This window comes from Ammospiza nelsoni, chromosome 4 (genome assembly GCF_027579445.1).
Source record: "Ammospiza nelsoni isolate bAmmNel1 chromosome 4, bAmmNel1.pri, whole genome shotgun sequence".
Taxonomy (NCBI): Eukaryota; Metazoa; Chordata; class Aves; order Passeriformes; family Passerellidae; genus Ammospiza; species Ammospiza nelsoni.
This window is the reverse complement of record NC_080636.1, coordinates 28,649,203-28,674,742: the sequence shown is the minus strand read 5'-3', so window position 1 is coordinate 28,674,742 and position 25,540 is coordinate 28,649,203. Positions and strand designations below refer to the sequence as shown.

Sequence of the window (25,540 nt, the reverse complement as noted above, 5' to 3'; positions counted from 1 at the left end):
GCTAATTTTGCATTCTTCAATTGTTTCTTCCCATGAAAACCTTTATATTAAATTAATGATATATCATAAAATTCTCTTTTTTCAAAAAGGATTTTTCTAGCAAGAAAAGACAAGAATGAGTAATTTAATGCCATCTAAAATATATAGCATTAATATGAGATTTTAACTCAGTCCAGCTGGCTGCAGATCAAGAATACCAGGCAAAACTCAGACAGTTCTTTCCATAAATGATCTCTTTCTATTGTGGGTACTCTAGATCGCCTTGTCAATTGTGTAAAAATCTTTCCTCTAAAATCCAAGTTTTCCTTTTCAAAGCAATTATGAACATCTTGACACAAGAGTGTCAGGAAGGAGGTGGTGCCCTGATGGCCCTAGAAGGGGAATGTTTAGAGTGGTATATTCTCTCCCCTCCTTAACCACAGAGGACTGTGCTGGCACGGGGAGGGTCCTCCCAGTCTGGAAATCAGCAGATGCTTTCAAAGGGAGAACCTCCAGGGAAGGAGGGAGTGACTCAATCCCCCTGAAGGTGATATGAGAGAACACAAACTTAGTTTTTGAGTACCAATTTTTTTCTGTACATAATTTTTGCTATGAAAATTAAAATAGGTTTTGCACCTATTTTAACAGTCTACACCCTTTTCAAAAGGTGTCCTTTGCTTCAGCTCTAGTCAACCAAAAGAGGTATGTGGGAAAAGGGACTGCAGTGGGGACTGTGTGTGTGTATGATGTAAAACAGTGGCCAGAGGGGAAAGGCAACACACTTGGAGAAATACAGGGTTTAAGACAGCAAGGAAGTGAAATACATCCAACTCCATTTTCCCATGCCTGGATAAAACAGAATGGGTATATTAAATCCAAATTTAGGGTCATACCCTTTAATTGGTTTCTTCTGTTTGAGTTGGTTAAAGTAATTGTAATGTATTGCTAGTATGGGTATGAAATTCTTGAAACCATAAATAAAAAGGAGGGGGTAACTTCTTTCCAGAAATACTCTGATTAATGCTGGCTTCATACAGGGGTTTTTATTCATCAAGTGTTCAAAATAACAATTATAACATGTGTAGAGAATAAATTCCCAGGTCTTCTCACACGTTGCAACTTGGTAGTAAAAGGACACACAAGCACTTGAAGACATAGGAGTACATAGTGGGAAAATGTAGTGTTATTCTTGTCAATAATGATATGAGATCCAAATTCACAAAAGCTAAAAAAAACTGGCTAAATCTCATTTGCAGGCATGTTCTCAAAAATATTTTCGTTCTATCAACATTGTTTACTGATGATAGCAACAGGACTTGTAGACTGTTTTCTTCCTTGTAAAAATATTTGGGGTTTATAATTCAGGCAATAATTCAAATAATTCAAGCATCCTTAATTCTAGGAAGAGTTACAATGTTTTCTGTTCTAAACATATGGATATATTCAAATTTAATTAGCTTCTTTATCACACCAGTGAGGATACAGATTGAAAGAAATATTGTTTTTTCCAGTTCATGACCTAAACCATTTCCTTCTTGTGTGGAGGCATGTTAAAAATAAAATCTCCAAACAAATAACATATCGAGTTTGACCTACTGTTTATATTTTTCCTGCATGCCTGAATTGCCCTATGCAAATGTCTTAAGGCAGAAATTAAGGTTGTAAGGGCTTTCTTTGATCAGACATCTTCTAATGGCCAAGTTTTGAGTTCATAATGGTTAAGGTAGGATTTTTGTATAATTCTATAAATGTAATTTATATTTTTTGCATTCTAATTTGGAAGATACATATCTACCAGTGGGAAATAATGTGAAAAAACTGGAAGCAAAGGAAATACTGTGTTTTCAAAAGAAAACAAATTAATTGCTAATACCTTGCTGGCAATTGATCATATCATACATCAGTAATAAAATCCCAGAATATGCACAAAAGGGAGATACAAAAAAGATAGGAAGGTTATAAAGCTCTTGGAAATTCATTGGAGACTACCAAGGCTAAAACTGTCTAAACATAAATTAATCTTATAATAATATTTGTTCTATGTGTTGTGATGAATTTCTAACTCAGGATTAGCCTTTTTTATTTCATGTGTTAATTGTTTTGTGTGATGCTTAGATTTGCATATAAACAAATTGATAGTGCCCCAGCAAAAGAGGTGTTTAGTAAGTTGTAAAACAGAAAATATCGTAAAAATGTTAAATTTCTTATGTTGATGTGAACATCAGCCAGAACCACGAAGTTAGGACTTCTAAACAGAATAGCTAAATTCCACAATGATAATATTATTGTTTTCTGAAAGCAGTGTTTCCCTGCAAGGCCAGCACGTTATGTCAAGCCTGGGTATCAGGCTTTGAGCAATATTTTGCCACTGCTTCATTTCAGCAGATTCTTCTCCAGCACTCTCAATTTGCTGCAGGCAAAGGAGTTTATACTCTTTTGGTAGGATGAATCAAACAATTTGCTAGGGGGAAATGGCAGATTTTTTTTTTCTTTGAGTGAAATACCTCATATCTCTCTAGCCTGAGAAAAAAACAAAACCAAAACCAACCACAAAACCAACAAACTTAAAACCCCCACCCAGCCACCGCCACTTCCTTTGTTGTGGCGTGGCAGTGAATTTCTGTTTTTTAAGTCCAGTGTCAATATGAGGTTGATTAGCCTTTACAGTGGTGTATTTCTCAGCAAAACCAATAGAAATAAAGACACAGTGAGGGGACTGTGCAGGGGGCTAGTTTAGTAACAGCACTGGCATCCTCTGCATGCGTGAACTGGCGACAGTCATGCTCACCATGGAGAACATGGCCCCTGTCACAAAGGAGATCATGTCTACTCTGTTAGCAGACACTCAGCTGCTCCACTGGGCTTTCTGTACGCGTGCAGATTAGATGAAATAGCTGTTCTGACATTTGTAGACCTCAGGTATCAATTTAACATCAGTTGAAATGAAGATCCATGCAGTAGGAATGAATGATTTGGGACATTGCATTTTAAGTTTGGAAGAAAGTGAAAGTTAGCCCATTTTGGTGATTTCTGAGGTATTTTGACGTGATATTCTCTCACCATCACTCTAAACTCAGTTCAAATTTATCAGGGGATCCTGTAAACTCAGCAGCTTTTTTAGAAACCCTTTGCATTGTACATTGTTTATAACTCTGCTATCAACTGACAGATTTGTATTTCTACTTCTCTGACATTGGGTTAAGTAACCATCACATCTATCTCCACCTAAAGACCGAGTAGACTGTGGTTTATATGACTATTTTATATATACATATCCTTTAATTCTAGCAGGAGTAATCTAATTCATTTTTTGCAATGCCTTTGAAGCAATCTATGAAAATCCTGCTAATGGAATTCTGCAAAGAGAGGTCTCTGTATAGCCTGAAAAAGAGTTTAGTGACTATAAAATAAAAGGCTAATTTGGACACATATTGCCTACTTCTTGGGCACAGTGGTACAATTGTAACATCTTTGCATCCATTTCTTGAGAAGGATTTAAAAATATTATCTCAAGTTAATGAAACTTCGTATTTTCTAAACTCAAATTATGAAAATCCATACTAGAAGAAACTAGTAAGGGTTTTAACATTCCTGAATTCTGAGGCAGGCCAGTTATCTAACTTTTGTGTTAAGTCTTTATATAAAAGGGAAAGGGAGGAACTCCTCCAGAGCATTATTTAGTCCGTCTAGTTGAAGATCTTGCTTTGAGTTTCACTTTTGAGGATCTGCTCTGCCTCTTTTTCTACAGAGTATAGGGAAGTTAGCTACATAAACTAGGTGTTTATGTCATCCAGTTCTCTTTCGAGTCAGACGATGTCTGATGCTGTGTTCACTATTACCCTGATGTGCCTCGTGTGTATCAAGAATTTCCAACCAAGACAGAAATCTCTGCAACAAATCAAAAGAACATAGTTACACCAGTGAGTGCCACACAGAAAAGAAGTTGGGGTTATCCTCAGCTGGAAAATGGCCTCTTGGAACTTGTCCCCTGTTTCCATCACAGATGAATCATCATTTGTGCTTGTACAATCAAGTTAATTAATTTGGGTTAAGTATTTTAAGAAGTGTTTAGAATCCATAGCTGTTTTGAAAGTATGTGTATCCAGGTAATGATGCATTTATTCCAAACAATTGTGCTGTTAAAAAATTTAATTGCTATAATGGATGTATATTAAATACTAATGAAAAATATTTTTTCAGCAGTACATTCCATCAATACCCAGTAAGATGGTTACAAAAAGCAGTATTTAAAAAAAAAAAATTCTGCTCATTATTTAGTGTGCTTTCCTGGTAAATAAAGAAACAGAGCTTTCATAACTTAAGGTTGTTCTTTCCAACTAGTACCATTTCAGATTTAACAGTTGCATTTTCTGTTCCACAGGAAATAACAGAAGATCGGGATCGTTCACGACTGGATTCAATGGTGCTGTTAATTATGAAACTGGACCAGCTTGACCAGGATATTGAAAATGCTCTCAGTGCAGGCTCTTCACCATCCAGCACCCCGACATACAAACGGAGGCATATACCTGTAATCAAGTTTTTTTACTATTATTCTAAAATAGAATCTTTTTTTGCTTCACCTTTTTCTTTCAGTCCACATTTTTCAGCTCCTTCATTTAGAACTAAAGCTCTTTTTGTGAAGAATTTGACTTTGTTTTTTTGTGTGTGTGTATGTACATGTTTTGAAGGCAATAATATTGCCATCCATTATTTCCTTTTGGCATCCTCTCATAAATTAGAGGTTCAGAACTCCCAGATAAAACAAAAGGAGATCAACAAGAGTCAGAAAATGTCTAGCTCTCTAATTATCACCTACTGTAAATGGAGAGTCAGCACAGGCTCAGGGTCACACCAGTCTTGGAACATGAGTATTTCTGTTGGGGAAGGAAAAAAGCCCTTAGTCATTCAAAGTAATATTCTGGGCAGAACTTGAATTATTTCCTGTAGGGGATTTTTTATTCACTTAAAAGGATCATTCTTTGCTGAGAATAATTCAAGAGGGGATGGGACAGCTCACAAACATGACTGATGCACTCTCTTTTTTTCTGTAAAATGTTTACGCATGTAACTCTGAAGAACATGAAATGACTGATCCAAGGTACTCTTGTGCAGGCTTCTTGTTAATTTCACCCACATGTGCTGCAGCTGTTTTTCAGTTCAAGAAACCTGAGAAATACTGCCCCAAGATCTCTAGACTAGCATTTGTATCATTTTTTTTGGTTAGTGATATTTTCTTTTAAATAGCAAGTTTTACCTTGGAAAGCAAGGCTTCATTATTGCTAAGTGGTCTGTAGGTGAGAAAACCCAGTATATCACTGGGTTGGATCAGCTGAAAATTATATAATGTGTCATTTTTAGAAGAAATAACATAATTTCACTTTCCATGGTTAAACATTTTCCCACTGAATATCAATGTTCTCACAGTATCTCCTTAAACACACTGATGACACAGGAAACCTGAAATACAGTGTTGGCATCTGTTCTCTATATCTCACCAATCCATGCCAGCACTTTTAACTAATTTCTTACAGCAATCAAGGGAGCAGAGGCAATGTGTATGAGTAACCCTGCCTGATAATCAGAAGGTGGTGCCTGTTCCCATGCTGCAAAGCAACTCTGCAGAAAGACAGCTTGCATCAAACATGGAATATATGCTATCTATGGACAGTGATTTCCTAGGAATTTTTGAACCTTTGATTGTTGTGGACCAGAAGATCAAAAGATCTGTTTTTCAAGATATATTGGTATTGAGCTCAGGCTCATATTTATTTTATAGTAAGAAATCATTTGAATATGACGTAAAAAACTGGGTGATGCAGCAGAGATCACGGTTGTGCACTGTGGCAGCATAGCTCTGCTAACTAGAAACTTTTGAGAGCAGCTGTAGCCAAACTGACTCCTCCAGAGGCTGCTCCATGGCTCTGCTGGATTTCCCAGTGCTTCACATTGCATGACTCACTGACAGGAAATATCTGACTCAAATACACGGTCCTACCAAGAGTCCAGCTTTGTCCCTAATTTCTAATGCTTTTCGGAACACCATACACTCATGTACATGGCATATAGGCATCTGTCTAAATGGCAGCTTTGGCTTGGCAGACCAGAGACTTAACTGGAACTAACAAATCAAAGGATGCTGTATCTTTTCAGATGAGGAGCAGAACTCCTGAGATGACTGCCCCATATTTCACCTATTCTAGGAACCTGGCATAAGGAAACTGAGGCTTTGTCTGCAAGGAGTTTTCTGGGATTAAGGGTTCAGGAGATTTTTTTGCATCCTGTGTAGCAGTATTCATACAGGCTGCACCTCATCTAATAATCCTGACAGTATATGGCTGGTTCTACATGAAGCCAGTGCCACAATTTATCTGCAAACAGTATAATCCCTTGCCCTCAACCTATGCAGTAAATCAAGCATGTGCTAAATTTTTACTTCCTCAACAATAAAATATACTGTATATCTTCTTTTTATTCTCAGAAAGAGGAATGTAATCAGTGTCATTAAAAGTAAGGGCATTTTAACCAGAAATGGTATTTGGCTGATAAGTGTCTGGTGATTCAGGAAAACTGAGGAGCTGTACCTCTGAATTGTATAAACTGCTGGAGGGTGAAGTCATTTCATCTGCCTAATGGCTTACAGATGTTCACTAGCCTGCAGTGCTGCAGAGACAGAAGGTGGGAGCACACAGGAAATACTAAATATCAGAGAAAAATGCCAAACTTCCGCATCCCTTAACTGATTTTTCTTACCTTGCATTCTACCATTTAGCTTTGATGTTAGTAGTGATTTATAATTTCAGAGCAGCAACTAATGCAAATCACCACATTGAAAAATACAGCAAGCATATGTATTTAAGGGAGCTTGCCTAAATATTTTCATTATTTAGCAGAAATATGATTTTATTTCACATTTACTAAAGAGACTTGCAAAATTTTTTTACAGGACGTTGAATCTGGTTCTGAAAGTGGAGCGGATGTTGCTTCAGTAAATCAGTCACAGACTAACTTGTCTTCTAATATCCATGCTCCTGACTTAGCATCTCTCTCTTCAGTAGCCGGCTCTGGAGCTAAACCAAAGGCTGGGGTGAGTACAAAGGTTATATTTTTTTTTTAAACTTCTCTCATTATTCCAGATTGGAAGTGAAGTTAAAAAATATTATATTGTTCATTACTTGGATTGTACAACAGAATGTGTGTGACACTTAGGAAAAAAATGAAAGTGGTCTCAAAGGGACATTTTAGTGGCAAACAATACTAGAAGTTTCACATTTAAAAATACACTATTAACAGCTGATGATTACAATAAGCCGTGTTTTTACATGAGAAAATAATTTAAGGCCACAATGCTGTTTAGGAAGGTAAGCTTTTCTTGAAGTGGTATCACTCAGAACATTTCCTAAATCTCGTGAAAGGTTCTGCCAGAGAAAAATTGTGGCTGATTTAGTTGTCCAAGCCCAGTCATCCTGGTCCTCTTGAAGGTATCTACTACCCTACTGATCTGAGAGTGCCATTCTAAGGCAAAATTTGGTGAGTGGTTCCGGGTGCTTCCTTAGGACAAAGGGGAACCTCTGAACCAGCAGACGCTTTTCTGCTAGTCCCAGTGCATTCTAGGTGGTGAGGAAAGGCTGGCCTGAGAGTTCAGATATGGCAAGGAACCTCCTTCTATATTCCTTCATAGATACACAAAACTATTAGAAGCATAGTTCTTTCTTTTGCTGTTTTCTATCTTTTGAAGAATTCTTCTTCATAATGTTTCAGCCATCAACGTGTGCAGAAATGCTCGGATGTCCTAGGAACTCCTGGTACACTGTCTGTTCCCTCTTGAACTTGCTGTTTCCATGCCTCAAGAAGCACAGAAATCTAGACTTCTAAGTTTTGCGTATGCTGGAAAGTCTTAGCATAACTCCCACTCCATCTGTTCACTTATTGAAATGTTTCCAGTTACCAGACCAGCAGAAAATCTAGGATAAAATATTAAAATGAAAATGTAGCTAGCATAAATATATGTTTAGAGCAAGTCTATAAAAAGTAAAATAGAAGCCACCTGCCACTTGTGCTACAATAATAGCAAGTTAACTAATGTTTTAGATTGTGGCTAACAGAAGTTCTAATAAACATTTACATTTGGGATTGTTCACTTGTACAAAAATAAATTCACTTGTAATTTATCATCAGTGCATAATTATAGCAAATAGAGAGCTCTGCACTCTGTCACTGAATACATAGCAGCAAATTCTCAAATAAGTACATATGTTATTCTGGAAGGTGATATTCCATTTTACCAGACCCTGAGAAGCACCCAGAAACTTTTTAACTTTTTAAGGTATTAAACGTCCCTTTTGAATTTCTGTGTTTCTGCTAGTATTTGGAGAACTCTTGACACCTGGCCTTACAGAAGTGTGGATCACTTCCTGAGAGTTAGATATTATGTGTTAATTCAGCTTCAGCAAGTATTTTTGTGACTTTTTCTCTGATTAATATATCATGCTGAGCATATATGCTATTGTTATTTTATTATATAATTTTATAAATTTTTATGAGTGAAGTTAATTTTTTTCCAAACACATCTGTCTTCTAAAGTTTTGCAGTCTGCAACTCCTCCTACCTTGTAGTAATCCATGTAGTGATCTCCTCTGAAAACCCACAATGTGGTGTTCTGTCTATAAAGGGAACTTTTGGGGTTTGGGGAATTTTTTGTTTTGATTTTGTTTTTCTAGTTTTGATTTGGATTTTATTTGGGGATTATTTTGTCAGACTAGCTATAGGAATAAAATTATTCTGCACTTGAAACTCAGTGAGCTACTTTTTAATAGGAATGGGCTGTTTCAAAGACTTTGCTCGCTTTTTGGAGTTTGTAACTGCCGATCTCCGAGGGTCCCAGATGCTTAGACTCCAAGGACAACTTCTTTTGTGGTGTTTATTAATAGTATGTAAACAAGAGTGCAAGGGTGATCAGTTATATTATGGAATGATTTGTGGTATTTTTAAACAAACTATAACAAACAGTTGACTGCATCAAAGTCAGACTGTAAAGTTAAACACCACATCATATGCAGACCTGAGTAGTGGGAATACCAAGGCAGGGCAGGGGGACATGAATCTGGATCTAGTTCCTGATAAAGAACTTGTAAAAGATATTAACTACATAGGATACAGTAATTTTGTGTACAGACAAACCATGTCCATTCATGTTCGTTCAGCTTTATATGGATTTAAACCAAACTATTTCAAACAGTGTGAAAATGTGTTGGGATATCCATAAGCATAATTTGGTTTGATAGTCCGAGTGGAAATTATTCACTTCTTGGTTTATGGAAAGCAGAATATTTTAAATTTTCACGAGAAGATTTTATAAAATGTTAAACAAGAATTGCATTTAAAATACAGTGTCAATTAGAATATTCTATGCCAATTAGTAATAAATATTATTTTAAATAAAACTGAGGTTATGTGTATATATTTTCATGCACAAGTTGTTTAACATTTTGTGAAGGTTCACTTTGGATAGTCAAACCCATTCTTGTCAGTGTAAATGCCTGTGTACAGTACATATCCATATGTGTAAGCACCCACTGCATGCTCACACACACAGAGAAATCCTTACTGAGCACAGGCAACACAAGGAAAAACAGGATTCTCCACAGAGCATTGTGGAAAGGCTTCTCTAGGAGTCTGCAGGGTGCAGCATGAAGGCCTTTGATATGCAGATGTACTTGGTATTTTGGGCTCATGAGAAGCACACAGCTGAATAACCTCCATCCTAAATTTAGGATGCCACTGTTATATCTCATGGTCAGGGTGAAATAGCAGCAAGTGACCAACAGGGCCTTTTAACCACAAATTGTACATGTTTGGAAAGGTGCTTATATGGACAATCCTTGCAAAAATAAGGATTCATGTGACTGAATAGATACAGTTCCTACATAATTTACGATGGGAAACTAAGAAATGGTTTTGGCATCTTTATTTTACTTACATTTACAGAGTGAAAAAAATTCATGCTGCTATAATTAGCACATTTTTATGTTCTGGGGGTTTATTAATCAGTCTCCAAAATGAACAAAGATTTTTGTATATTAACATTGAGGATATACACTTGGCTAGCACTAATCACATGAGAGTTGAAATCAGGCTAAAAAAATCAACAGTCTTTTGCCCCAGTGGCCATGAGAAACACTGGAAAAGGAGTGTCCTTAGAAAGAAAGGAATGTAAATATTCTACATGCCATTGCCTTCCACAAACCGATGCTATACATTAGGACAATAAAATATTCTTAACAATAAAGACCAGAAATTATTTATTTTTAAATGTGGTTTTATTATTATAGAAACAACATGGGACTACAGTACTTAGAATGTGTTTTAATGACTAAAAGCAAGTTACCATATCCTTCTCCAATGCCCAGTTAAAAGCTAATCAGTTAAAGAAAACTTGAATCAATAATCATTGTCCTTTTTTTTTACTTCCTCAGTACAAAAAATTGGCTAAAGGGCAGCAGCAACTAAGGCCTAAAAGTTGTGGCCAAAATCTTGTCCTTGAACATCTGCTCTGCAAAGCATGTTTATTTTCTGTTCAGGTGGAAAAAAACCCAGCCATGATTATTTTCTACTCCTTGTCTTGGCAGTTTTATCCCTCCTGCTTCAACAGTGTCCAAGTTAACCTTAATCACACTGTACAAAGGTAATCAGGCATCTATTATCACCAGAATAGCGGGTACCTAGGAACAGATTGTTCTTCAGATTAGCTATAATGACTCATTTAAGATGCATTCAATTCTCAAAGTGATTTAAGACATCAGTTATGCCTGCAAGTATAAAATTACCTAGTCTGGCTGAGCACTGGAATGGGCTGCAGGCATAGCTGCTGGTATCCCTGAAGCCTTGGCTGAGCTCAGGAGTCCACTTTCACAAATCTTGTTACTGGACTGGGACAAAACATGTATTATCTAGATGACAGATTTGCAAATTTTTAATTTTATATACATTAAAATAATTTACCATAATCATGTTTTTTAAAATTTGAGCCTTTTAAAGAAAGCAAACTCATTTTGTGAAAAATAATTTTGAGATTTGTAGATTAAGAAAGAGTTCGAGTTTCTTGCTACTTAACTACACTTATTTTTAATTATGAAAGAAGATAAAATTTATTGTAAGTACAAGGAAACCTTGATTTAAAATTAAATATTAATGACAGAGAATTATCAAATTATTCCAAGGATTTGAAATGTTTACATTTCCTACTGCATTAGGCTGTATTGTAAATTCAGTGAACTATGAGGTATGCAAACATACAGAATATGTCAGTGCATTTGTGCTGACAAACCTTTAGCAATGGGTTATGCAATTTGAAAAGTGGTAGATTTTGGTCTCTGAATGATACTTTTATGCTATATTTGCTTATTTATCAAAGTCCTCTTATAACTTTTCTAAATTTTCTGCCATTATAGCATTCCTTGCATTCTTATTTTACTCATTCGGGCAAATGGAATTAACTGAAAGTTAATCTGGTAAGCATCAGGGAGAAAGATCCTTACTGTGCAACATTAATTCAAATACTCTTTCTTTAAAACTTGAATATTTTATGAATACAAGATGAGAAAATTCTTCTCAATGCCTGATCAAATTGATTAATTTAGTATTGTTTTTCATATCTATGTTTAAAAGAAAGTGTTTTAGACAACCAAGGTAAGGGAATTATGGAATTAAGTTTTCACACAATCACAATTTCATTTGAATGCTAACAACTTGTTATTTTAGCATACAAAAGGTAAAAATCCATGAAGTTACATTTGCCAATCACATATAAGAAAACAGCAGGATTATACTGTATTTGTTGTATGAAACTCAAAAATTGTCTTTGACTTGGTATTGTTCCCCAAAGGAATCTCTATTCTAAGTATCTCTTCCTATGATAATCCTAAGTGTACTTATTTTATCTCAAATGAGATGACAGAGTTTTTTGTTCTGTGGAGTCTTTTAAGCACTATAAATCTTAAAGGTGAGCTTATTTTGGGGGGGGGGGGGGGGGGGGGTTGGTTGGGGGTTATCCTACAATTTGAAGCAACATCACTGAATCCAGTTATGACATCTTTGACAGGTGTCACCTTTGCTTTGTTCAGGGACACTCTCTCTCTCTCTCTCTCTCTCTCTCTCTCTCTCCCCCTTTTTCTCTCACTGATCACTCAGGATTCAACACTGAGGTTTCTCTCAACCTCAGTATTGAATCCTGAGTGATCAGTGTAAATTCACAATGCAATGAAAGGTTTGCAATTTTATACAGGTACAGCATAGCCCAGGAAATACACATATTAGGCTATCTGCTCTCGGTTACAAGTTCAACCCCAACAAAATATTGGTAATCTAAATAAACACCCAGCTTCTGAAGTGCTAAGCACGAGGACTTCTGAGACTTGCCAAGATGTCAAGTTGTACATTAACATTTCTGTCTCGTCTTGCAACTTGTTTATAGCAGCTATGCTTATATACTGGGGTTTTTTTTTTCATGTTTTCTGGCTTTTGTAGGGTTGCTGACACTGTCTTCAACACTGTCTCCATCTGGTTGGTTTTGATAATAATTTTTTATAAACTGAAGAAAAAGTTTATGACTTCTTCAGCTGTAACATCACTAATTGTGCTGCTAGAAATGTAAAGTACATTTTTTTCACTGTCTGCTGCCACCTGGTGTTTTGCTCTTTTAGATGAGGGGCATTGCACAGGGGACATCAAGCACTTGGGCATAGGCAGATATGTTTTTGCAGAATTAGGGCATTATGCCGCAGTTAAAAGATTTAATGATCAAAATTAATTACCATAGTCTATTTTTAGTTTATATTTAGAAGTTACATATTGCAACTTTGATAACAAAATGCTTTGACTGAAGAAAAAACTGTAAGTGAAAATTTCTAAGTCACTTATTGACTTAGAAGTTGTTCACAATGCAATGTTTATATTGGAAAACTAAAGAAATATGCAGACATCAGTTGGCAAGTGGGTAAAAAGGGTTTTTTTAATCTACTACACATGGATAAAATAACCTGTTTAGTTATTTGCACCTCTTTCCAGCCAATAGATGCTTCTCATGATGACACATAGATAAGTCTCCTGGCAGTCTTGTCTCCTTCCAGTGGTTTGTGGATATGTCTAAACTGTCTCATTTAATGGAACATTACAGATGAAAATTATGAGCAAATGACTTCTTCCAAAAGCTATTTAGAACCATTAGGGTTAACTTAATGTTACGGTGATGGTAACAGTGGGTGGACGTTGATGTTCCCTTGGTTTAAGACAAAGAGCCTGAAGAACTTTCAAAGCACAGTGAATAGCAAATTTTAGGTGGTCCTGCCTTAACATTATGTTGAGTACTTTGTTTTATCACACACATTCTGATTTTGCAGACCACCATTGTTGAGGACAGGGATTTAGCCTCCTACATAAGACATACACCTGAGAAGAATGAAAACAAAACATTTGCACTTGAAAATTCATCATAAACCTTCTCCTCTTGTGCAAGACAGAATGCCAGGATATCAGCATTTTTTTGTGTTAAACAACTCTCATATGAAGCTGGTCAAGCCTAAATTTTTTCAGTTTGCTGGGCTTTACTTTCCATGACTATACATTCTGAATGCCACTGCATGAAATGTTCCCATTTGTTGTCCAATTTTAATGCCTGATAAGTTTAGTTCAAGTCTGTCTTCTGTACTCCTCCATATGGATTGAGTTGAATCCCTACCAAGTTTCCCTTTTTTCCCTGAAGTTGCTTAAATGTTTTTAACTGCATGTCAGTATGAAATTTTAACTCTTTTTCAGCACCTGCCAAGAAAAGCATACATGACATTTATATCATTATTTAAAAAAAAAAACTTTGTAAAATTTCCCTGTCAGTATGTAATCTATATGGTGCATTTCTGCATTGAAGACTTTCAATTCTGAGATGGAGTATGGCATTCTTGTTGCATGCATGGGGAAAGATGGGCAAAATTCTTAAATCATTTTCAATTAGAAGGCTGTGAGTGCAAAATTGCTGCAACTTATATAAATTGCTTCTTAATGTCAGTGGCATTCAGAATTTATTTGTCTGAGAAAAACCAAAATCCACTAAGCACAGAAGAGTTTTATTAATAATTTGTTGTTGTTGTTTAAATTGTTACAATGCAGAGGTGTATACACCTGTATGGAATTGCATTATTTTTAGTATCAGCCAACACTAATAAAAATGATCACCTCAGGAAATGGTGATTGGAAAGGTGAGGTACACAGCAAGTAATCACTATTTCTTAAAAACAAGGGACAATCTTCAAGGATTAATTCTGTGAACATCACTGATATTTTGGAATTTAAAAGTAAACTGATCTCAAAACGTGCTTGGGAATTTTTCTGGGAAAAAGTTTATAACTCATCAAAACAACTGATGGTGCATATTATCATCAGTTATCAGTTTGTCATTGGGATTTCCATGGTTTTTTTCACATCCTCTAGTCTACTGGAGGTCTAATGAGTGGAAAGTAGCCTACATGGATCCAACACAGCCACAGACATGCTCTGAACCACACTGACAGCTGTACCTGGAAGCTCTTACTGGGCTATTTCTTTTACATGGAAGCTGTTCTCTTGCACTGAGTTTTATCTCAACATAAGTTCTCCTAGTGACACATGCCTTCTCTCTTTCATGCCTGATAGAGCCTTTCACAGCAAGTAATAAATGCCAAACATTTCTAGGAAACTGTTGAAAAGAAGGAATCTGAAATTTCCTGTTAAAATTGTACTGAGATATATTGCATCAGTTATTACATCTCTACATCTCGCTTTTTTTAGAATTCTACCTCTTTGAAAGGAAACAATTGGAGGATGTGATGGGGGATTAAGCATACCACATGCAGACTAGCATAAGGATTTTAATGATGTAATTCCTTGAAACACCATTGAAGATCCATGCTGAAATGAGAAAAAAAAAAACTGTTCTGTGTGAAAGCCTTTCATAAACACCATAGAAAAGGAAGTATGTATACATTTGTGACTATTTCCATCCTATTCAGTGATAACTCAAGATACCTTCAAAATCACCTGGAGTAGGCTTTCAGAAAGGGTCAGTAGGTCCCCTTGCTGGACAGTATGAAGGGATGGAAAGCAAGAGAACTTGGAGACTTGTTGCGGAAGCTAGGTTACAAATTTAGTGACAACTGGGGAAAAAGGGCTTTAAAGCCATGGAAAAAACGTGAATCTTTTGCCAACAGACCAATAGGTGACGGCTGCAACTTTATGCAGCCCAAGAATGTTGGACAGGACTTTCAGCTGAGACAAACTGTTGTTGGATGCTGAATTGTTTGTTACCTCATAATTTGCCAAGGACGCCTTTAGTTTTAATTTTGGGTTGCTCTATGAAGAAATCCATTGTATCTCTATCAGACTCTGAGAGTACTTATCCCACCTCCAAGGACTTAGATCACTGGGAGAGAAAGTAGTCAAACTAAACAGCATGGATTTAAGACTGTCTTGTGACTGAGAGCCTTTACCTTATCACTCAGCAATTCAGAACAGAAAAAACATGTTTTGAAGATGGGAAAAAATAGTGTCATTTCAGGAGCTGATTTGTAAGATAATGCTTAGGTTCAGTGGTGCAGTTGTTTCTGTTTCCTCCTTTATGTGATTAGAGGAAGGAGTTCAAACCAGCCAATTGTCCCATGCAAGTACTGCTATGTAAAGCAAGTGAGATACACAATGACAACAGGCAATCATATCTGAGCTGCCAAAAAATTACTGAGAAACCTACTGCTTTGCGTATCTGGTGTGTTAACTATAGTCACTAATAGTTAACTCCAAAGTGTTAGCTATTAGTGACCATTTAAACTAATATTAAAAAAGTTGTCATGATAAGATAGGAATTGTTCTATTTATTATAAAGTAGTGTTACTGTAAAAATCTTTTTAAGTAATCCTCTATTATTCATATCCAAAAGTTTGGTGCTTGCTGGGATTTTGGCCTATATTGAGATATTATGAAATTTAAATCCCTTTTGTCATAGTAGTATATATAAAAACAGGAAAGATCAGAATTATTTTAAAATTATTATTTACTTTAACTTAACTATGTTCCTGAATCATTAAAGTGTATTTTTTCCTGTTTCTTCCTTTTGTTTTTTTTTTTTCCTTTTTCCTCTTTTGGTTTCTTCTTTCTTCTTTCTTTCTTTCTTCTTCCTTCATCATTTATCCTCTTTCTTCTTTTTTTTTTTTTTCATTTTCTCCAGTATTCCTTTTATTTTCTTTGCATTTTCCACCTTTCTGACTTTTACTCTGGCTCTGCATCTTGCCTAAAGTCAGTAGAGTTACTTTCACCAAATTGTACCAGCCCTGCTCCAAAGTACAGTTTGCCTCCTGCATATTCCATGGCTGTCTTTCACCAGATCACTTCCAATAAGATCACTGGAATGGTTGTGGAATGAGCAGCCACAATCTTGCTTATTTCTATAAGCATCTGAATTTCTTCTCCTCTAATATACAGCTGGACAACCAGTCTACCTGTGAATTGAACCGGGTAGAATATTGGCACTTAGTGCAAAGATGGGTATTTGATGTTTTCCCAGCCATGGACTGAGGACCAGTGCCCCTGGGGGACAAGGACACCACCAATAATTGTTTACACTGTCAGTCTTGCTGGTATTGAATTCAGATTCCATAAATTCACGTCTCTGCTTGCAGTTGTGGTTATTTTAAGTGTGATTTGGGGGGGAGGAGAGGGGGAGGGGAATAATGTGTATTTAGTTGAAGAGAGAATATGCAAAACCTCAAGAAAGGAAAGCTGTATTAAAGGGGAAAGAAACAATGTAATATGTAAATATGTCTTTTGTGAGAATTTCCTGTGTTTTATCTAAGAAAGAATTTCAGGCTTGAGTCCAAGACAAATAAAGGAGCACAGAACAAGGGAATGAAGACAGAATTTGAGTAAGAAAAACAGTGACAACTGTTTAATCTTTCTGCCAGTAGATGGAGAGCACAGGAAAGTAGAAGCACTCACATAAAGAAAGAAGGAAAAAACCTTGCATCAGCTTCTTTAAGGGAGTGATAGATGAGAGAAGAAAAAAGCAAGAAGCAGGGTGGGGGGAGGGAATAGACTGTAAATCAGGAGGAAACTGGGGGTAAAAAAAAGGTTTCTGAAAAGTAAAGAGGAAATGACAATTCCTAAAGTGTCAGCTTAGCTTGGTCAAATCAGTTTGTTGGTGAATAAATAATTATCTTCTTTTATGCCTTGTACCCTGTATTCTTTACTTCTGGAACATGGTTTGAAAACGTGGCATGAATAGTTTGCATTACTGAAATGGAATAAATCCATGTCTGCCTTTTCAAGTACTTTTCCAGACACAGACATGCTGTGAGTGACATCATGGAAAACCTTTTCTTTTTGCCCTTTACATATACCTCTCTTATAAGGAATTTTCTTCCTCCTGAGCTCTCCTTCTTCCTGTCTCTCTCTCACTCTCTCTTCCATGTCTCACTTCTTGCTTGCTTGCTTTCCCTTTTCCTTTTCTTGTCTTTCCTTTTTTCTTTTTTTTTTTTTTTTTTTTTTTGGACTTCAAAGCAGGGGTGGAAGCAAGGAATTTGGTTAGCTCTCTGTTTAATAGTTGAAAGAGTGTGGTTTGGGGTTTTTTAATGCACAAAATTCCTCTCAGTGAGACATGCCACACATTCTGATCTCTCCCCTTCAGGCAGTTACACACTATTAAATATAGGGTTGGAAATGACACGCGTCTGGAAATACAGAAATGAAACAACCTTCCACTTTCTGCAGTGCACTGTACAATGAAGGTGTTGTAAATTGTTAATTGAATGGCATGGGCTTCTAGTTAGTGGGGCTTTCTATAAATAGAAACTGTACATTCCAGTGTGTTGCCACTTTTTTATTTTCTTCAGACTAACTGAAGAACCTTTCTATGTTACACAGAGATTAGCAAAGGTGGGTTTTTTTTGTAAAATACATAGTTTGTGCTCTGAAAGTTTGTTCTGTTTACCTTCTCTAACCAAACTGTCTTTATGACATTTTTGTACTATTCCTGTTTTAAAACAGAAGTAAAATCCAGGCAACCTGTAATGGTACCTGATACTCCCTCTATCCTACCACCCAATAAATGGTGAAATATGATTACTGTATTTTAAATAATACTCCACATATTACATAGAAAATAATAGCAAAGTATTGCCATGAAGAATACAGAAAGGCAAGCAAGGTACTGCTTGAGATGGAAAGATATGAGATCCTTTGACCTCCCAAAGTTGTGAAGGTTTTGGATTCCCACTGAGAAGACAATGTTGCCTGTATGTGAATGGCACTGGACTGGGAAGCTTATTCTTCCACAGTAGTTTGATAGGTGACAAAAAACTGCACATGGGAGACATCTAGTAAGGAATTATAGGCCATTGAGTCTGAAGACTGCAATGAAGTAGGGTTTAATTTCATTGAAGGGAGTGGAGTAGATGATTGCATTAATCACTCAGTAGTGTGTGATCCTGCAGAATGCACTTTCTTTACAAAGCCATCACTCTTAGTCCAGCATATTCTAACTGCAGTGCTACAGCCCCAGAGTGTGAACACAGCTTACTAATGTGTAAATGCAAGATTATGTGGGATTAAATATACTGTACCCTTGAAATGTGATGAGTTTCAAAACACCTCAAAAGATTGACTGAGATAGGTGTCCTTGGAAGACTGATTGAACTTTCATATAGCAAAATTTTAAATTTAAAATATTTATTATTTAAAATTCTGAATTTTCCACTATTAAATTCAACAATTCAGTATCTGATTGGACAATCCACGGGGTGATAGTTTTAAGGCAGATAGAAAAAAACATGACAGAAAGTGATAGAGCCAATTTCATATCAAGCTTTCAAACCATTAAAACAGAACTGTGTTGGCTCATTGTAGAGATTTGTTACACAGTCACATGTAATTTGTCTAATTCTTCTTTTGCTGCTTTGCCAATACAAAAGCAATTCAAGAAAGATCTAGTTTTTCTGTTGCCAGCATTGAGTGATATTTCAACATACTTAGGGTTTTCAGGGTTTTTTAAAACCTCTATTCTTAGGAAAGGAAAAAAACTCCTTAGCAGATTTCTCATGTAGTTTAACACACCCTGTAGATAATGTCTTGGAATACAGAAATTACTGAGAAAAAAATCGGAGCATTTGGATTCTATATGAGGAAAACGTAGACTTTTTTTTTCCCCTAATTCAAAGAATGTATCTACCTAGAAGCCATTCTGCACTTCAGGAATTCATGTGATTGCCAAATTGTGAAAATATTGCCAAGAAATAAAGGAATTTGGGGATTTATATGTTCTCTTCCTTGCACGTCTAATAAGGAAGAATTTATAATTTCTTCCAAGAGCCTAAGTTCTGCCTTGAAAGCAAACCAAAATTTTCAGATGTCTAGTTAACTTCATGCTAAAAATTTCTTTTCTGTAAGCAAATGTTTAGGAGTCAAACTTCCAAAAAGTATGTTGCTCTTTGCTCTTTTTCTTTTCATGTCCCAAAGGCATTTGCACTTTTCTGGGGTATTTGTTCCCTTCATCCATCTGAACATAACACACAGTACTGAATTCAAAACATAGCTTTTTAGTCATGGGCTGAATTTTGTGCCTACATAGAATGCAGGTAGTTTTTCCAAAGTGCTACCACAGAGAATCTCTGATAATTTTTTCCCAGTCCCACATTGTATTTATACCTCATTTTTATATAGTTATGCAGAATTTTCTTTTTCTTTTTTTATTTTTTTCCTTTTTTTTTTTTTCCTGATGGGTCCTTTGACACACCTATTGGAAAATGTTTAGCTGATAGATGAGATTATTTGCCTAAGGAATTTTGAAGACCAAGAACTTTTGCAGAGCAGGACCTTGAGTCACTGAGACAGAACGGATATATCTTGTAACCTCATTCAAAATTTCACAATCCTTGCTAAACTGCAAGATAAGGGCCAAAGGCAACAAGCCAGCAGGAGCCAACCCAGAATGTGCCAAAGTTCATAGAACAGTTGCTTCAGGCTAAAGTTTGCTGACCCTTAATCACCGGGGGTCATCAGTGGCGCTGCTGCAGGGCCCTGCAGGACGTGAGCCCGCTCAGATCTCCCGCTGCTCCTGCACTGCGAAAGCTGGCATGGGAGATGGGATGCACGAATTCCTCGGCAGCCTTCAGCCCTGCCTGCCTGCCTGCCTGCCTGCAAAAATGCTTTTTTGGGTTACCATCCTTCCGTAACACACGTGTCTTCCAATTCTAAACTTCCTTAATCTCTTGCGAATGGTGTGGGTGGGGTTAATCGCAACACAGGCAAAAGATTCCTTCCAGTTAACATACCTTGTGTGCTTTAGGTACTGTATTTTGTCATTGATTGATATTAATGTAAGCACATACGAACACAGTTTGAGTTTTAAATCATTTTTTGTTAAGTCACAGTGATAACACTGTTGAGAAAGGCCCTTTTCCTGTTAAGTCTCCTTTGACTGTTAGTATTACCTTCAATAACTGCACTACAATGAGTATGTTACATTGCTGCATAATCCTGTGAAAGACTGTACAGAAACAACTGGCATTTCACACTTATATTGCGACAAATTCAGCATGCAAGCATTCACTGACAAAAAACATGATTTGGTCTTGTGGTCTGTAACAAGATACCCAGCAGTAGCTACTAATGAGTAAATGTAGCATTGATGCCATTCGTGATATAGTAAAATCTTTAATGCATATTTTTATTAGCTGTACTATATATTTGGACAGTTCACAATTTTTCTACAAATGTAATCTTTATGACAGTGATAGAACTTTAGAAAATATCTCATTCCTGCAAGATAAAGGCATTTCAGTATAGTCCATGAAGAACATAAATTGCATTAAAAAGTTCTTCAAAAGCCCTGGAATTTTCAGTGATTCTCATCATTATTTTATATACCAAAGCAGAAATAGAGAAAGGACATATGTACCCCTGGAGCAGCAGTGAGTTGAAGGGGCTGAATATTTTGGAAATGATGATCCTCTTTAGAAGGAAAGTGGAAATGGGGAAATGAGAAGGATGACAGCAGTTCATGTTTCACTAAAAATTAAAAGACTAAACAGTTAATGAAGAAAAAACATCAAAATATTTTAGATTAAAAAATTTAATTAAAAAAAGCTGTATTTTGTAGTGTCAGGATTATGAGAGCCTAGATGCTTCAGAAAAATACTCATAGGGTAAGAGTCACAACTGTGAGAAAAGTCACAACACAGGAGGCTGGAATCCTTCACACTGTTCTTCATGAGGGTCATGCCCACATACATCAGCAAAGCTTTCTCATTGACTGTTCCAAGTGCTTTCAGGACTGTACTCTTTTGCTGGGTTATCTGAAAATGGTTGAAATCAGTCAAGATCCCAGTGTTCTCAGAATAATTAGAATGTTATTTATGTGACACAAATGATCGTTTTCCTTGTACTCCCACATCAGTGTGAATGAGGACTGTTCCTTTATGCTGGTTACATTCCTTCTGGTGTATGGGTAATTATTCTGCCCTGTTTGTACAGGATCTTGCACAATGAGGTTGTGGTCCCAGTCTGTGGCTTTTGAGTGCTTCAGTGATACAAATAATGTTGTCACTACTTAAAATACATTTCTTAAGTGTAATCATGTCTGATCTCAATGAGAACTAAAGCAAAAATACAGCAGGCTACCAATATCACCATTATTCTTTTTTTTTCAATTGCTGCAATATGGTGTTTGATTTCAGTAACAGTCCTATTTCAAGAAGGTTTCAGTCTAAAGACCAAGGTAAGGCAGCTCACACTAAGAGAGAGACAAAAAAAAATCACAGAATTAGTAAAGAGTAAAACATTTTAAAAAATAATCTCTCACTGTCTTGTCTTCAAACAACAGTGGGCTAGAGGCAGCATTTGACACGGGAAGGGACACATAAGTCTTTGGGGAAATAATTGATGGACGTAATGACTGACTGTATTTGACAAAATAAGCCAGTGAACAATGCATCTATGGGCATGTTTTTGATCCAGGAAAGAAGGCATTCTGTGAGAAAGAAACAAATAAACATGGTCACAGGCTTTGACAGAGTTCAGATCACAAGCAGGGAATAGAACAATAGCAATGAAGGTATGGATTTGCACTGTGTCAGGTGAACTATGAAGGTGATGATTGATAATTTTCATCTTAAATTGGTGGGTGTTGACTATCTCTACAAATGAAAATCAAAACCGTTTTAGACAGCAAATACAATGAATAATTTATATTTAATATTATGGAAATGGTATAAACATATATGAAAAGCAGCATTTGAGAAACACGTGATATGTGGCTATGATGGGAAAGTGTATATGAAGAATTAGGTAAAAAGTTTTAATGCAAGACTTTTTATGGATACATGATGAATTGAGGAATTTATATTAAAAAATGGTCTGCACATAATTTTTCCTAGTTTGAAGGGATTTTTTAGGTTCCCTCTCCAGCAATAAAGAGTAGATTTTTTCATTAATCTATGTGAATAAATTATATCTTTATCTTCTTCCACACATCATTGTCATCTTCTAGCAGATTGTCTTTAAGATTTACTTGGAAAAATAACACAAAATTATATTTTTTTGCTGTCTGGTGATCTATTAGCAAATTATATCCCAAAACCATTATCAATATAACCTTTCAAAATGAGAAATTGACTCAGTTCTTCCCACTGGTAAGTCACCTTCCTGTGTGAATCCACATGGAATATACAACTTCCATAAAATGCATGGGAAATTCTTTCTTAATTCCTGCTGAGGTCTGTGTGGTTATCTGAAGTTCCCACAGAAGCTGTATGAGCTATTAAATCTCTCCTTACTGTTTTCACTGAATTCTAATAGCTAGAATCAAAGTGGTCGTCACACTGTTACTGTGCTTTTGTCCCACGGATTGTGCATGTGCATGTATGAAGCTCCCACTCTTGCAAGCATTGGTGCAGGTCAGCTGTAACATCCAGCACTGGGAGCTCTGGTGTTTACCCAGCCCTTCATTTCCACCTCTTCAACAAACACATCTGCTCTGTCAGTTTCTCGATACTCTGGAACTGACTGTCTCTCAGCTAAATAAGATTTTCCCAAATAGTGCAGCTGTCCTTCCACTAAAAGGCAGTACCTGAGGAAAATTTTACCTGTTCTGCCTGTCACTCTCCCAAGTCTTGGCCCCATCAGCTGCTCATTAAAACCATACTGATCCCACTGTGCTAGAGAGCTGTGTTCCTCACCTGCAGGAGGAATTCATCCAAATGAGAGAGACATTTAATTGTGGGATTTCTGCTCTACTGCCTATTTTATTTTGGACCAAAGTTATTTTAAAAGATGTTGGTAATTTCATTTATAGATAATGGATAAGTTGTTAACACCAAACACATATACAACACATGTGTTGTATAACACATAGAAAATAATTCCATGTAATGAGACCTTAAATTACTCTGAAAAAATTACTTTCAAGTAGAATAATAGAATCATTGAGGCTGATCATCTAAGATTCAACCAGGAATCTAACATTGCAAGTTCCCCCACTAAACCATGTCCCCAAACACTAAATCTACTACATGTTTTTTGAACGCCTACAGGAGTGGCAGCTCCACCACTTCTCTGAGCATCCTGTTCAAATGCCTGACCACACTTTCAGTGTGGAATTTTTTTTCTTTTTCTTCAATCTAAACCTCCCTTGGTGCAAATTGAGACTATTTCATTGCTTGTTATTTGGGAGAAGAGGCAGATCCTCACCTTGCTACAGCCCCCTTTCAGGTAGTTATGGTATCAGAAGCTGTATAATGCTACTAGGCATTTTAAAAATAGGTTCAAGACTTTTTTTAACCAGGTTCCTCTAACTAAGAACTACAAAGGCTAATTAATTGTTTTATGATTCCCTTCTATAACTGGCAGTAGAAATGTACTTTGTCTTGTTGGATTTTTGACTTGGGTGATAGAAGTCTTTCTGAGCATGAGGTGGCTCAACAGTTTACTTCCTTCTCACATGAGGTACAACATGACACAGGCATATCATGACCCTTCTTTGATGGGGTACATTCAGTTGGTTCCCAGGCACCAAAATTGGTTCTCAAACTTTATTTCAGTAGCAGGTTGTAAAACTGACAGGGCAAATAAAGCAGCTGATGAAAATGAGATTGAATGGACCAAGGAAACATCTACATCTTTAGCATTTGAAGTCAGAAAAGATATGGGAAGGTAGTCTTCAGGGATCTAGGAAAGGATTCAGTGCTTGCCAAAGTCAAGGAAGGTTTCCCACTGATTTCTCTTAAGTTTAATTAACAAAATTATGGTGGTAGATCAGGGTTTTACATGGGATCATGGTCAGTGATAATTCCTGCAATAGTTCATTTATCCACTAGTAATTCAAATTAAATAAATACTCACAGATGGAATTGAGGTCAATTTTGTAATTTCAGAAGTAAATGCTTTTATAGTATATCTTATCTTTCATTCCTGGTAAGCACTTGGGAATCAGCCCAAAGTATAGCAAGTGGTTTGATAACTGTGTGTAGGAATGTGGAAAGGATATCTCAGAGTGACTGGCTTTTAAGTCTTGCCAGCAAAGGCGTAAGAAGATTGAGTCATTTGCTGCGGAATGCAATTGAAAGTTCAACCTTGTATTTAATTAATGGCAAAAGAACAGTTAATTGTGACACCATATACAAGGGAAAGTTGCAGATTGGAATCATCTCAAGTCTTTAAAACAAATTAGGTTACTTCCTAGGGAACAAGATTGGATCCATCTTTCCATGTCTTTGGAAAGATGCGTCATGATTTCAGAAGTCTCTCTTGTTCCAGCAGTTCCCATCCACTGTAATTTCTTTCTTAGGTTGTGAAAAGATTGAGGTTTGTTCATGAGTCAGTATGTGGGCAACTTCCTTGCTTTAGTTTTTCAGGAAAATAAGAACTAAAATAAAAGCTCACACTTATTTCATCGCCTCTAGGCATTGGAACAGAATGATTATCCCTGGCTAGTCAAGGGTTTCCAAAGGATAAAATACAGGTTATACTTTTGTCTGGAGCCTTCATCACAAATAGAAATAAGGTACAGACCAGAGAAGCCCAGGGACAGTATGAAGACTCTCTTCTGTTTAGCATGCAACATTATTAAACAAACCTACAAGAGACTCACTGGATACAACCAGCTGAAATACTGATTTATTTTTCTTTCCCTTCATCATAATGTCCCACACAAAATTTTCTTTCTTTTTTTCTATCTGGCTTATTTAAAGTAATTTAATAAATTAATTTACTGCCAAATACTTTTGACCTGCGAGAGGAGAGGAGAGGAGAGGAGAGGAGAGGAGAGGAGAGGAGAGGAGAGGAGAGGAGAGGAGAGGAGAGGAGAGGAGAGGAGAGGAGAGGAGAGGAGAGGAGAGGAGAGGAGAGGAGAGGAGAGGAGAGGAGAGGAGAGGAGAGGAGAGGAGAGGAGAGGAGAGGAGAGGAGAGGAGAGGAGAGGAGAGGAGAGGAGAGGAGAGGAGAGGAGAGGAGAGGAGAGGAGAGGAGAGGAGAGGAGAGGAGAGGAGAGAAGAGAAG

General features: G+C 36.6%; 1 protein-coding gene across 3 annotated transcripts in view; it reads left to right on the top strand.

Moving 5' to 3' along the window:
* The window catches only part of DLC1 (DLC1 Rho GTPase activating protein), a 214,811-nt gene that overhangs the window by 48,301 nt on the left and 140,970 nt on the right, over window positions 1-25,540 (top strand). For 2 of the 3 annotated variants that reach the window (XM_059469726.1, XM_059469727.1), the window contains exons 3-4: window positions 4,361-4,510; window positions 6,926-7,066. In XM_059469726.1, the coding sequence (XP_059325709.1) occupies window positions 4,361-4,510; window positions 6,926-7,066 (291 nt within the window). Of the gene's footprint in view, window positions 1-1,683; window positions 1,703-4,360; window positions 4,511-6,925; window positions 7,067-25,540 lie in introns of those variants that run through there. The other variant, XM_059469728.1, reaches the window with a different exon arrangement.